Source organism: Rhagoletis zephyria, unplaced genomic scaffold, assembly GCF_001687245.7.
Source record: "Rhagoletis zephyria isolate East Lansing unplaced genomic scaffold, Rhagoletis_zephyria_1.1 Rzeph_scaffold_05778, whole genome shotgun sequence".
Taxonomy (NCBI): domain Eukaryota; kingdom Metazoa; phylum Arthropoda; class Insecta; order Diptera; family Tephritidae; genus Rhagoletis; species Rhagoletis zephyria.
Genome location: NW_016162861.1, coordinates 4,670 through 18,583, shown reverse-complemented (window position 1 = coordinate 18,583; position 13,914 = coordinate 4,670). Strand labels below are relative to the sequence as shown.

The 13,914-nt window shown below is 38.4% G+C and overlaps 4 protein-coding genes across 5 annotated transcripts in view; 3 read left to right on the top strand and 1 right to left on the bottom strand.

Annotated features, from left to right (window-relative positions):
* LOC108372462 (uncharacterized) overlaps positions 1-6,743 on the top strand; it is a 12,931-nt gene extending 6,188 nt beyond the window's left edge. Inside the window, exons 1-2 of one of the 2 annotated variants that reach the window (XM_017628158.1) lie at positions 4,174-4,684; positions 5,552-6,743. In XM_017628158.1, the coding sequence (XP_017483647.1) occupies positions 4,670-4,684; positions 5,552-6,514 (978 nt within the window). In that variant the 5' untranslated portion in view covers positions 4,174-4,669 and the 3' untranslated portion in view covers positions 6,515-6,743. Of the gene's footprint in view, positions 1-4,173; positions 4,685-5,551 lie in introns of those variants that run through there. The other variant, XM_017628157.1, reaches the window with a different exon arrangement.
* Positions 1-6,987, top strand: part of LOC108372461 (uncharacterized) — a 26,982-nt gene extending 19,995 nt beyond the window's left edge. Inside the window, exon 8 of the mRNA XM_017628154.1 lies at positions 6,969-6,987. Within this exon, the coding sequence (XP_017483643.1) occupies positions 6,969-6,972 (4 nt within the window). The 3' untranslated portion in view covers positions 6,973-6,987. The remainder of the gene's footprint in view (positions 1-6,968) is intronic.
* A 2,572-nt stretch (positions 6,988-9,559) lies between these two features.
* LOC108372460 (chymotrypsin-1-like) lies at positions 9,560-10,384 on the top strand. The gene has a single exon (XM_017628151.1). The coding sequence runs from the start codon at positions 9,560-9,562 to the stop codon at positions 10,382-10,384; it is 825 nt and encodes a 274-aa protein (XP_017483640.1).
* A 1,831-nt stretch (positions 10,385-12,215) lies between these two features.
* Positions 12,216-13,079, bottom strand: LOC108372459 (chymotrypsin-1-like). The gene has a single exon (XM_017628150.1). The coding sequence runs from the start codon at positions 13,049-13,051 to the stop codon at positions 12,257-12,259; it is 795 nt and encodes a 264-aa protein (XP_017483639.1). The 5' UTR covers positions 13,052-13,079; the 3' UTR covers positions 12,216-12,256.
* Positions 13,080-13,914: the final 835 nt, after the last annotated feature.

Below are 13,914 nucleotides of genomic sequence, written 5' to 3'. Positions count from 1 at the left end.
ATCTTTGACTATTTTATCCTTTCGAGTTTCTAACTCATAAAACTTTAATCTGTATAGTTGTAGTAACATTGAACCACAAGATGCATTTTGAAGGTTTCTGGCTTCAATGTACTAAATGTGCGCTCGACGTAAGTTGATACTTGTGGAGCCCAAGGGCGCTTTCTTCGCCATTCAACAATTTTATCCACACCCGTTATTGTCTCTAAGCCTACGTTAGCTGAGAAAACGAATTTGAATTTTTCCAGCACCAATATGGCAAGAGGTCCCTGCGCTTCTATAAGCCGCATGGGCATGTGTATATTTTTAATCTTAAAAAAAAAATGTAAATGCTATAATCACTTTTTTAAAGTTAGAAAAGGCAGAAAAAGGCAAATATCTTAAAAAAGGCAAAAGAAAAGGCAAATATCTTAAAAAAGGCAAAAAAAAAAGGCAACATCAAATGTGTATGTATGGAATCAGGGAAAGCTAAATCGTGGACATTCTTTATCGAATATACTTTATCTCTTTAGCAGAAAAAAGGCAATTTCCATAAAATCCGTTCCCTGTTGATGACACATGTACAAGTATTCTCTAAAATATGGATTGCTTTAGTTTTGTTCAACCATGTATGCATTCAGATCTCATACGTGGTGGATTCCATATCAGTTCATCACACACATTTTCATGACTTGATATTGATTTGGGTGTACTTTTTATATTTACTACTTCTTCTTCTTCTTATTTGGCGCTGTAACCGCCTAAGCGATTTTGGCCGAGTTCAGCAAAGCACGCCAGTCGTTTCTCCTCTGTGCCAACTGACGTCAATTGGAAACGCCAAGTGAAGCCAAGTCCTCCTCCACCTGATCTTTTCATCGCAGTGCGGGCCTCCCTCTTCCTCTGCCACCACCGGCGGGTTCCGAGTTGAATACTTTCAGAGCTGGAGCGTCGGTGTCCATTCGAACGACNGTCCATATCGTTGTAAAGCTCATACAGCTCATCGTTCCATCGTCTGCGGTACTCGCCGTCGCCAACGCGTAAAGGCCCATAAATCTTCCGCAAAAATTTTCTCCCGAACACTCCAAGAGCCGCCTCATCGGGTGTTGTCATTGTCCATGCTTCTGCGCCATGTACCAGCACGGGCATGATGGGTGACTTATAGAGCGTGGTTTTCGTATGTCGAGTGAGGACTTAACTCCTGAATTGGATTTCCATGCTGAATTATTATCGGTGTTAATGCTAGTTCCCAAGTAAATGAAATTCTCTTTCTCGAAATTGTAACTGTCAACAGTAGCGTGGGTGNACTGTTTGTTTGATGACAGGAGATACTTCGTCTTGTCCTCGTTTACCACCAGACCCATGCGCTTTGCTTCCCTATCCAACTTGGAAAAGGCAGAACAGACTTCGCGGTTTTTGTTACCGATGATGTCGATGTCATCGGTATAAGCCAACAATTGCACGCTCTTGTAGTAAATTGTTCCTGAGCGGTTCAGTTCTGCAGCTCTTATTATCTTCTCCAACATCAGATTAAAGAAGTCACATTAAAGGGAGTCGGCCAGCCTGAAACCCCGTTTAGTGGCGAACGGATCGGAGAGGTCCTTCCCTATTCTGATGGAGCTGGTGGTATTTCTCAACGTCATTTAACACAGCCGTATGAGATTTGAGGGGATGCCAAATTCAGACATAGCGGCGTATAGGCCACTCCTTTTAGTGTTGTCAAAGCGGCTTTAAAGTCGACAAATAGTTGGAGAGTGTCGATCCTTTTCTCGCGGGTCATTTCCAAGATTTGGTGTATTGTGAATACCTGGTCTATGGTTTGATTTGCTAGGTCTAAAGCCACACTGATAAGGTCCAATCAGTTCGTTGACGGTGGGCTTCAGTTTTTCGCACAATACACTCGATAAGACCTTGTAACCTATGCTTAGAAGGCTGATCCCGTGGTAGTTGGCGCGAATAGTGGGGTCACCTTTCTTGTGTATTGGGCAGAACACACTTAAATTCCAGTCGTCGTTCATCTGACCATATTTTGCACAAGAGTTGATGCATGCATCTTATCAACTCCTCGCCGCCATACTTGAATAGCTCAGCTGGCAGGCTGTCAGCTGCAGCAGCTTTGTTGTTTTTCAGCCGCGTTATTGCTATTTGTCATAGTCAGGCGGTGGAACGTCGACTCCGTCGNTTTTGCACAAGAGTTGATGCATGCATCTTATCAACTCCTCGCCGCCGTACTTGAATAGCTCAGCTGGCAGGCTGTCAGCTGCAGCAGCTTTGTTGTTTTTCAGCCGCGTTATTGCTATTTGTCAAAGTCAGGCGGTGGAACGTCGACTCCGTCGTTATCGACTGCGGGCTCGGGTTCTTGTTCTCCACAACTTTCTGTGCTGCAACCATTTAGTAGGGCGCAAAAGTGTTCCCTCCATAATTTAAGTACGCTCTGGACTTCGGTTACTAGGTCGCCATTGATTTTCTTACAGGAGTACGCCCTGTATATTTACTACTTTAGTAGTATTAGGCAACTTCACCGAATATTTTTTGAAAATTTATCGTTTTAGAAAGTTTTGTTTTAACAGCCGGTTTCACCGGCAAATTAAATGGAAAATTATTTTTTATTTTCTGTCCAATTCCATATAAAATTCAAGAATTAAAATCATTTTTCCCGGATCCCGGGATTTAGATATTCATTACTTTTCAACAACTTGAATCGAAAAAATTGCTTCTATGTATATTGTTTGAGAAGCTCTCCTACCATGAAATAAATAATAATAAATGTGTTTGAGACCTAGTTTTTAATTTAAACTGGCGTTTTTATTTTTTCTCTCAAATGTCAAGGATAAAATTTTAAAAGGACATTTTCAATACTTACCAGCCCTTCTGCACCAGAAAATTGAATCTGTTTAATTTTACAGGATGTCTTCATTAATTTTGTACCCATACTTCTTCTCTAAGCACATTTCCCTGAATTTTTAAAATCATTTTAGAATTACTGACCTCAGACTGAAAAACTATAACGGCAAATTTTACTTTATTTGCCCCATAGTTTCGCGAATATATTGATATTTGTGTTTGTTGAAGTTTACTATCGCGCGGTGTTATATGTATAATGAGCTAGACATTTATAAAAAAAATATTAATTATTAAATAAAAAAGAAATATAGCCAATACTGGTCAAGAAAAGGAGTTTCTATTAATGCCATCAGTGCAAATTACAAATCCCGAAAATCCCCGGATTACTTGCCAAGAATGCCGGGATTTTCGAGACCTTAAAAAGTCCGGCATCCCGGGATCCCTGTTTTAACATTCCTAATCTCGACCCTGCCACTACCTAACGAGTCCATTTTTGGCAAAAATGTTTATTTTTTCGCGAGAATCGCCCATATGTCGATTTGCCACAGAAAAATATGGTTATCTATAAACCTATTCCGCTATATTACTCAAAAACATGAAATTTTGGATTGTGCCCTGATTTGCCACCNTTGGCAAAAATGTTTATTTTTTCGCGAGAATCGCCCATATGTCGATTTGCTACAGAAAAATATGGTTATTTATAAACTTATTCCGCTATATTACTTAAAAACATGAAATTTTGGGTTATGCCCTGATCGGCCACCGATATATGCATACATCAATACGTATCACATCGTTGCGAATTTTTTTTTTGTATTGCCTTCACTAAGCGCCCATTCACTTTTTCCGAAATACGAGCCTAAAAATTTAAAAGTTGACATGCAATATTTTATATCTAAATATTAATTTTGAATAGATCATTGCCAAATTTAAGTTCGAAAAAATGCATCATTATGCGGACCGTGTGTACAATNTTTTTTTTTTGTATTGCCTTCACTAAGCGTCCATTCACTTTTTCCGAAATACGAGCCTAAAAATTTAAAAGTTGACATGCAATATTTTATATCTAAATATTAATTTTGAATAGATCATTGCCAAATTTAAGTTCGAAAAAATGCATCATTATGCGGACCGTGTGTACAATAAGTCGAACCCTATAATTTAGATGCTATTGTTTGATCCATTTATTTATGTATTTCCAACTGAAATATTTGTTAAATAGGTGATTTGTTGGGCGGCAGATTGGATTTGTAATATCTTTTATGCTCTACGCATTGTTATTGTAATCATTAAAAATAATGCAAATTTTTGGGTTATTGTTATTATGATTTNATAAGTCGAACCCTATAATTTAGATGCTATTGTTTGATCCATTTATTTATATATTTCCAACTGAAATATTTGTTAAATAGGTGATTTGTTGGGCGGCAGATTGGATTTGTAATACCTTTTATGCTCTACGCATTGTTATTGTAATCATTAAAAAGTATGCAAATTTTTGGGTTATTGTTATTATGATTGTATGTTTAACAATGCTTGGTGGCTTAATGCGTGTTGCATATGTTTACGAAGTGGTAAATGCTTTATTTAGCCTGAGAAGCCAAACAGAAGAGGACTGTCACTTTGGTGTGACATTCAATTTACTGCTCGCTCATCCCAGCGCATCAACCAAATAACCTAACAAATGGAAAATGTTTAAGTATTCATATATTTAATGAATATTGGCGACTATGTTGGTGATTAGTATAAAAAGCAAGAAGTGGCTGCGGTTGATCAACAGTCAAACTCGAGTGGTCTTTACCTTAAGACAACAATTCACCTAACCTAACTTAGCATCAATTTAAGCATCACTATGAAGATCTTTGTGGTACGTGATTAAAAAATATATATGTATGTTTGAAGTGCTACAGTTTTTAAAAGTGTATTAAAATATGTAAAAATGCTGAAGGTTTTAAAATTGAGTGTAGAGTTTATATTATGAAGAGAAAAATAATACAGTACATAGTAAGATGCCAAACTTTGACACATAATTATAAAGAGTGAAGAGCGTGATCGAGCCAAAAAAAAAACACTTACATTTTGCATAAAATTAATTCCATTTGAAAAGACCTTACATGACTGAGTTCAAACCATAGCCAACTTACGAGAATTTTTTCTAAAACATTAGTGGATGACGAACTTCGGTTCCGTTTAATCGACTTTTTACTTATAACCAAAGTTAAAACTTAAAAAAAAGCAAAATAATAGCAAATCGGTGCTGAAATTTTGAATTTAAAATATACGCGTATACGTGCATATGTACATATCGTCACCTGAGTGGAAGATCGAAGTTAAAACTAAAAAAAAATGCAAAATAATAGCAAATCGGTGCTTAATTTTGAATTTAAAATATACGTGTATACGTGCATATGTACATATCGTCACCTGAGTGGAAGATCGACCTATCTTGGCAGCCAGTTCCAAAACGCCCTGTCTCAGAAAACTTTTCAAGAATGCCCTACATCAGAATTTGATTGAATAACCCCCTATTTCAGAATTTTATTGAAAAACGTCATACCTCAGCTGCCGATTCTTGAAAAGTTTTCTCAGATAGGGCGTTTTCGAGCTGGCTGCCCGGATAGTTCGATCTTCCACTCAGGTGTCGATATGTAGTTAGTATGAAAATATTTATGATCCTTACAATCAAATTAGCAAGCAAACTGATAGATCTGCTGACTTTTTTTTCCCTATACAGCCTCTTTCGCTGGCATTGGCAACACTGGCATCCGCCGACATTTCTCTACATAACGGCTACAATAACAATAATCAATGGCAGCATCCACCCTACAACCCTGGTTTCCAACAACCGCTAATCATGCACTTGCTGCAACAACAAATGCCAGGCAGTATTGGCAATCCGATGCAAATCACCCAGCCGAGTCAGCAATATTTACCCATGCTACAACAACAAAGGCAACCATTAACCGCACTGCAGCCATTGTATCCCGTGCCACCACAAAAGCTTGCACCCCTACCCATGCCAGCCAATTTCCCTGCACCAGCTGGCTTCCGATTGCCACTCGCACCAATTAGTATCGCCAAACAACAACGCCGTTCACGTCAACGTGTCAAGGTCGCTAAGAAACCTATAGTGACTAAAAGTTTCTTCATACACACAGCACCTGAAGATAACGAAGATGAGTTACGCGAAGAATTGAACCATTTAGCCGCACAACCACGCAAACATTACAATGTTCTATTTGTGAAAACACCAGCACAGACCAGCAAGGTTGCTGCTGTAAATCTGGCCAAGGCACTCAAAGAGGAGAAAACTGTTGTCTATGTGCTGGCGAAGAAGACTTCTGCTACCGATTTACAAGAGGCCATTCAGGAGGAACCGCAGCAGATTAACAAACCCGAAGTGTTCTTCATCAAGTATCGCACACCTGAGGAAGCCGCCAATGCACAGCGTCAAATTCAATCGCAATATGACAGTTTAGGCGGCACTTCCACCATTACCGATGAGGGTTTAGCGCCGGTAACTTCAGTTGTGGGTTCGCTCGATGCGCCAGAGGAGGAAGAGGACGAAGAAGAGCAACAATTGGGTCAGCAACCGTTGATTCAGCAGCAGCAGGATACGGCTGCGCAATACGAGGATCAACCTTCGAATGCCATCAATCCGGCTGCCCCTCAGTACTTACCACCAGCGAAACAGTAATAAAGATCTCCATTTTGTCAACGAATGCTTAATGTTATTTTTTATGAATTTGTTGTTGCCTACCACTTAGTATACGAAAATATTTACAGAGTTCAAGAATCAGCAACAATGCTCGATTGTTATTTTAGATTTAAGTCAACATATGCATTAGATCATTAAATTAAAACTTTCAAACAAAATACGCTCTTATATTACACATTAAATACATACATAAAATATGAAAATGTTACCTACACATCAATCTTTTTTATAGTTGTTAGCGAATTAAAGTCTTACCCACGAGTCCTGCGAAAGGTATACAACGATGTATCACAAATGGTTTAGGGATTTTATCTAGCCGTTAATTTGAAACCAAAACATCTAAAATCACAAACAATTTTACTGTAATAGACCGCCTAAGCACCTCAAAGAGAAAATAATTTACTTTCAAACTTTTTTCTTCATGTTAAATTAGCTGATAAAACCTGATCCGAAGACGACTAGTTCGTTAACTTGTATGAGTTATTTGCAGAACTTTCCACTTCGACAACTACGAGCAACTTTTATCATCTAGCCGAGCCTTGCGAACTTGCCCAACAGATCCTTGGAAGTTCTTTTAGATCTCACACCTCTTCAAATTGATGTGTGTACAGACTCAGGTGAACTTGGCTATACTAATGGTGACGGGTACCAACATCGTCGCAGCAGGATTTCTTAGTAGTATTAGTAGAAGCAGTGCCCTGAACACTGATGGTTCATTGACTGAAGGGTGTACCGGGATAGGTATAATTGAACTGAGGGTGAATTTCTCGAAATCTATATAACATATGTAAATTTTTAAGGCGGAAACTTAATATCAAGTGGAACTACCGAAATCAGAACAGTGCGATCTTGCACTAAGGCCCTCATCACGTGACCTCTAAATTGGGGATGGAGTGCCTTGACAAGCTGAATACTCTTGGTTTCACCAATCGACTTTAGTTCCTCTGGACTCCGGAACATATTGGTATTGAAGAGAACGAGAAACCGAAAAACTTACGAAGAAATGAGCATAAACCCCTTCAATTGGCCGAGAGGCCTCCTGTGACGTAGGAAAGGCGGCACTCTCTACCCTGGTCCGGCTGGAGGATGAGGCTCCAGGGCATTTCAAATCAATTTTGGGCACACGTAATCCATAAACCCTTATATAATTATTATTTAAGAATTATTACAGGAATTCTGACAGGGCACTGCAGGCTGAACTATCACCTGCAGCGATGTAGATTTTGCAGAACGGCTGTCAAAACTGCACGGCGCCCGTCCGGCACTGATGCGCAAACGCAAAAGACACTTGGTTAAATATTTAATAACCGAGGGCATAGTGAAATCCAGAGACCTAGGCTCAATACCAAAGTTTCCCTCGGATGTTGTGTTAACAAACACTATAAATCCACAAAGGGGGCACAATCGATCTTGAGGTCGCAGTGCTTTACCCCAAAAATAATAAGAATTGAAATTTAAAAACTATTATGAAATTATGCGAAGGCTGACCAGCTGCCGACTAGGAGGTGCTGAGTCATAGAAGCACAATTAACAAACTATTTAATTGATTTGCACAAAAAAAAACTAGTTTAAAGGTAGTTTAGACACTGCTTGGATATTACACAGTCTATTTGGATCTCTTCAAGTAACTACTCCTAGATATTGACTTTGGAAAGCGATGTTCATGGGAATCTATACATTTTACACTGCAGTTTGCCTTTGAGGAGCTTTTCTTACACATTTTGGTAAAATTATTAATCCCTTAGAAACGCAGTATCATAGTCAGAGGTGGGCACTGTCACAAGGAAGTGGGAATGTGTTAGTCTTCCTAATTACTTTCAAATTAACGAAATGTTTTCCATCTATAAGCAGTGACCAGTATCGCCTCCTCTAGTCGACGTCTTAAATATTTGTGCTCTATAATGTTGTCCAGTTCTGTATTCAAGGCAAATAAATCTTAAAACCGAGCAGACGAGGTTCCGTAATCAAATTGCCCTTGGGTAACAAAGTCAGCATTGAAACCTGGGAGAATATGAACACGAGCCCTTAGTAGAAGACGACGGATTCGATATCCCAAAACGTGACAATGATGAGGAACGAATGGCTGCTGAAAAACTATAAAGCTGTTAGAGCTCACGGCCTGCTATCTGAGCTAGCAGCTTACCTAGATGAGATTAAAATGTTACTCATACGCCATGTACTTACTTTCAATTTTAACGTTTCCGTAAATAAATGGGTCATCCAATTTGGATCCACCATTTTGAATTTTTTTAATTTGATTTCAGATTCATAATCAGCGACTTTAAAAAACCCCAATTGCAAAGTTTTAAACGAATCCAATCAATTTTGATTGTTTTTATCCGCCATATTGGGTCCGCCATTTCGAATGTTTCCAATCTTATTTCTGATTCGTAATCAGCGACCCATATGCCCCCCGAGTAACGAATTCTAAGTGAATCCGATAAATTCTATAAAAATCTTCCGCCATATTGGATCCGCCATTTTGAATATCGAAATTCGGATGCCACATTCGTGATCAGCGACCCTAAAGGGATTGGAATCCGTCTTGATCAAATAACTCACAACTATTTTAACAAACTGAATGACAAATTTATTTACGCTTTTATGGACATGGCGTCTTCTAGGGGTCGCAGCATTTACGTAATACTGAATTTTCAATTCTCCAACGGTTTGTTTGATGCATTATAAATTCGCTAGTCTTTTGGCATGATTTACGTTAATTTTTATCTCATAGAATTTTGAACAGAGCTTTGGTCCGTTTGACATGGAACGTCCCATATATATGCGAATAAGTGAATACAGCACTGCGGACAACTATGCTAATTTACCAAACTTTGCTTTGTCACGGCAGGTCTTACCTTCGCTTGCATAAGTGTCAATGACGAGCTAATGATAAGTTCTCCGCAAGGGTTCCCGACTTTCCGTATATTAAATGCATTTTACAATAGATATAAGGCATAGCTCTAATTTTAGTATAAAAACTGAACTGTTTTCGTTATCAGGTAGTTACTCGCACACCACGCAATGTGTCAACACAAAACAATCGGTTTACTACTTCTCCAAGTCGCCCTCCTCGCAGTGGTTCGCGGTCGCACTATTACCAAGGACGAGGATGAAGTTATCTATCCGCCGCAATCGAATCCTCGCATAGTGGGCGGTGAAGCGGCACCCGAGGGATTCGCACCATACCAAATTTCCATGCAGAACCTTAAGGGTCGTCACTTCTGTGGTGGTGCTATTATCGATCCGCGTTGGATCATTACTGCCTCACATTGTGTTTCAGGAGCATCAGCTACAAAATTACAAATTTTCACAGGTGCACAAAATCTTAAAAACAACACTGGCAAATACTACTATCCCGATCGCATTGTGATGCACACAAGCTACAATCATCCACCATACGCCAACGATATTGCACTGTTGCATTTGAATGACACGATCGTGTTTGATGAACACACCCAGGCGGTAAAGTATGGTTATGAGTCATTGAAAAAAGATGACGAACTCGTGCTTACCGGTTGGGGTACAATGGCGTTGGGTGGGTCCATACCGGATATTTTGCAGACGCTGACTGTACGTGTGGTGCCATATGAGGAATGCCGCAAGTCACATCCAGACAATCTATCCAACTATGTTGATGTAGGACATCTGTGTACTTTCAATGATAACGGTAAAGGCGCTTGTCATGGCGATTCAGGCGGTCCTTTGGTGCACAATGGCACCTTGGTGGCGTTAGTCAATTGGGGCTTGCCCTGTGCGAAGGGATACCCAGATGTGCATGCAAGTGTGGCATACTATCATGATTTTATACGCACACATTTGAGTGCCGCAACAGAGGCGACGGAGTGAAAAGTTGTGGAGCAGATGTGTAATTGAGCGGTGCAGTTATAAAAATAAGTGCTGTATATAAATAAAAAAAACTAATATTATTGCAGATAAATAAATGTGAGGCGATTTAATTAACTTAACACAATTTGTTAAAAAAATTGTATCTATTTACTTTTTAAATGAGCAAACCGTTACGTCAATATGTATGTATAAATAGAAAGTACCTCATCCCACATCGTCGCTGAAACATAAAAAGTCGTAACTGACTAAAAATCCAAAATTCACCTTTTAAATGATTACGATGCCTTTCATTAAATTATAAGTTTTTTCTATATTAAGCTAACGAAACGCTTGTACTTTATATAAATGTGACCAGATAATCACAAATCGAAAATGGGCAAAATTTACTTTACGAAAGGTTATAAAAAGTTAAAAGGCAGTGAAAAAAACTAGTTTAAAAAGCGGCTTTGCTCTGAAAAATTCAACGCCACTTCTACAAATTCAAGTGAGCGGTACCCATTAAATAGGCGAAAGATGGGGTACATTTTTACGAAATATTTTATGATGACGCTATACCAATTTAACCTTCCACCAGACACACAGCGACAAGCTGACCCCAATTCTTCCTCTATTTTCTAATAAAGTTTCTAAATGTAAGATCTTACTTAAACACCCCTGCCTAAACGGGTTTATGAAAAAGAGCTCCTAATTTTGCCGACTTCTTTTATAACAGAAATAACATAGTTGCATACGTTTTGCTGTAAGAATTCACGAAAATTCAAAGTTCCAAAAAATTATGTAATTTTTGCATTGCTATGTATAAACGCGTTGATGAAAATTACTCATAAAAAGTTAACATTGAAAACCCAAAAAAAAGGCCACGAAGCTAGGCCTAAAATTTGGAGGATAGAACAAAAATATTGTTACGATTATCCTTGAATACTTGACGGATTACCCAAAATCTCTTCGGTTCGTATCGCTGGATTGTTAAAAAAGCACACAATATGACCACATTATAGTACACTTACCTTAATTGTACAACAAACACTTGACAAACCTGGTCACACTGCTGTTTAGTATAGTCGATATTTGCAAGGTAAAAATGTTCGACGCCAAGAGGTATGCAATATTTAAATAGGTTTTTATACTTCATTCATTCATACTTGATTCATTAACTTCTTCCTCTTCTTTCTTTCGATTCACAAGGACTAATAGGTAATATTTTAAGCTGATAAAGTTAGCAAGACGAATTCTAGTATGTTATCGAGTTTATATAAGTCCGTAACATATAATTTTTTCCAAAAATAAATATTGCATTATTTCAAGGATACTCAAGGATAAAATTTTAAAAGGACATTTTCAATTTTCCTTATGCAACAAAAAATTTAATCTATTTATATTCTACAAAAATGTCTATTTAATTTCATACGCACACTCTTTCTCATATTTTTTAAATCATTTCTTTATTACTGACATTTGAAACCTAAAAAACCAAAGTAAGTTTATTACTATGTGCCGCATTGGATTTTCAACTAAACCGCGATAAGAATATAAAACACCATTCCAGCAATGATTGCAAGTACTACCTATGGCATACACTGAATAGAAAATCATTCTTATATTTTTTGGCAAATTCTAAAAATACTGCTTCTTTATTTTTTGTTTTCAGTACACAACTTAATGTAGTATAAAAAATTGGGTTTACATATTCGCTTCTGCATTAAAGTAGATCATTATAGTTTTTATCACACACATGTACTTACATATTGGCATATGTACGAGTATGCAAGCTTTTAAATCAATCCTGAAGAATTAAATTGTAACCTAAATAGTTGATCATTGTTGGCTTTTATCCACCCACACCTGCTTCTCCAACACCAAATCACCTCCAACTCAGCATGCGCTTGTACCTTCTATGGTACTTACTATCCAGTCATGAAAGTAAGACACACTGGCAAACGTATCGGGATAGCCCAAGGCACATGGCTCACCACCGTTGACAACACCAACCTGCACCTGATTGGCATCGACCAATGGACCGCCCGAGTCGTAGCTGCAGGCGCCTTTTCCACTTTTGGTGGATGTGCAAATATGTCCATTGCCAAGAAATTTAGAATTCTTTACTGATTTTGTGCACTCAGTGTAATTCAAGTACTCCAAGCTAACTTTATTCAGAGTGTTTATAGCATTACCCCACGCCTTTTGGCTGCCCCAACCGGTGAGCACTAAGTCATCGCCATCCTGCAGTGTATTGTTGGTAGCCAATTGCACTGCCGCGGTGTAGTTGTCAAACACAATTGGTTCAGTAAGGCGTACAAGCGCGATATCGTTGTGATACATTGGTGTATTGTAGAGGCAATGCACCTTGATGTCGTCCACCAAGTAAACGGCGCCTGGGTTCTGCCACTCCACAGTGCCAGTGATGATCTTCAGATATTTCTTGGGCCAATCCATGCAATGGCCAGCCGTTAAGATCCATTGCGGTGCGATAATAGAACCGCCACACACATGTTCGCCGAATGTGTTCTGTATGGAAGCCTGATAGGGGGCGACACCCTTTTCTATCGCATAGCCGCCAATGATGCGACCTTCAATGGAGTTGCTGTTCGTTACACGGCCAATATCACGCGCCGCACAACTTGTCCATAGCGCTAAAGCGCTCAGTAGAATAATTACGATTTTATACATTTCGTTCGCTTTAACTTTTATATGGCAATGTGTTTACCTTCGGTAGCTCAAAATAATTTGAATTTACACAGTGGGGTGCTTCCACTTTTATAGCATAAATTTGGCACGCATATTACTGCTGATAAGAGGTGACTGGTATTCGCGATACTGATATTAGATGGCGGAAGCATTCTTAGAGTGTTTTCGAATATTTTTCGGCGCTGCTTACGAGGGCGGCCCTTCATTATAGCCAATTCTCGAATGATAAAGCTAAACGCCAGTGATATGTTTGCTAAAATGATTAAGATCCGATGAAGTATAAGTAAATAATAAATCAGGCAATAATGGACAGTAATTTGATTAGTCATAACGCCTATAAATTAGTGGGTGATCAAGCATTTGTACGTTGGAAAACATTTAGTGTTGGTATGTAATGTTATTGCTGGTTGAACTTTGAATGAATTAAGGCAGCTATGACTAAATTTTAAATGGACACTAAATCATTTTCAAAATCAAATTTCAAGTAGCTATTATTTATATTTTTTTTTTGTGCTACCAAATATTTATATTCTTAAGAGTTGGTATTATTGCACGTACATATTTTATTGCTTGCAAAGCGAGAAACTTGAGGGATAGAAAACTTCAAGTAAATTTTTATTTCGTCTAGACTAGATCCTACCTCTACCCACATACATTTGTATGTTTGTATGATTATACATATACAGTTAAAATCATTTATCTAGTGCTCATAAATCGTTCAATTTTGGGTTTTTCTATATACAATATTTAGACTGAAGAAATCAAGACTGGGGTTCAATATACAATATCAAAACAAGCACGGGCATGTTGAGTTACTTATAGAGAGTGGTTTTCATAATTCGAGA

Excerpts from the sequence above, each read along its gene's own strand:
- LOC108372460 (XM_017628151.1), top strand. The coding sequence starts at position 9,560 with ATGTGTCAACACAAAACAATCGGTTTACTACTTCTCCAAGTCGCCCTC.
- LOC108372459 (XM_017628150.1), bottom strand. The coding sequence starts at position 13,051 with ATGTATAAAATCGTAATTATTCTACTGAGCGCTTTAGCGCTATGGACA.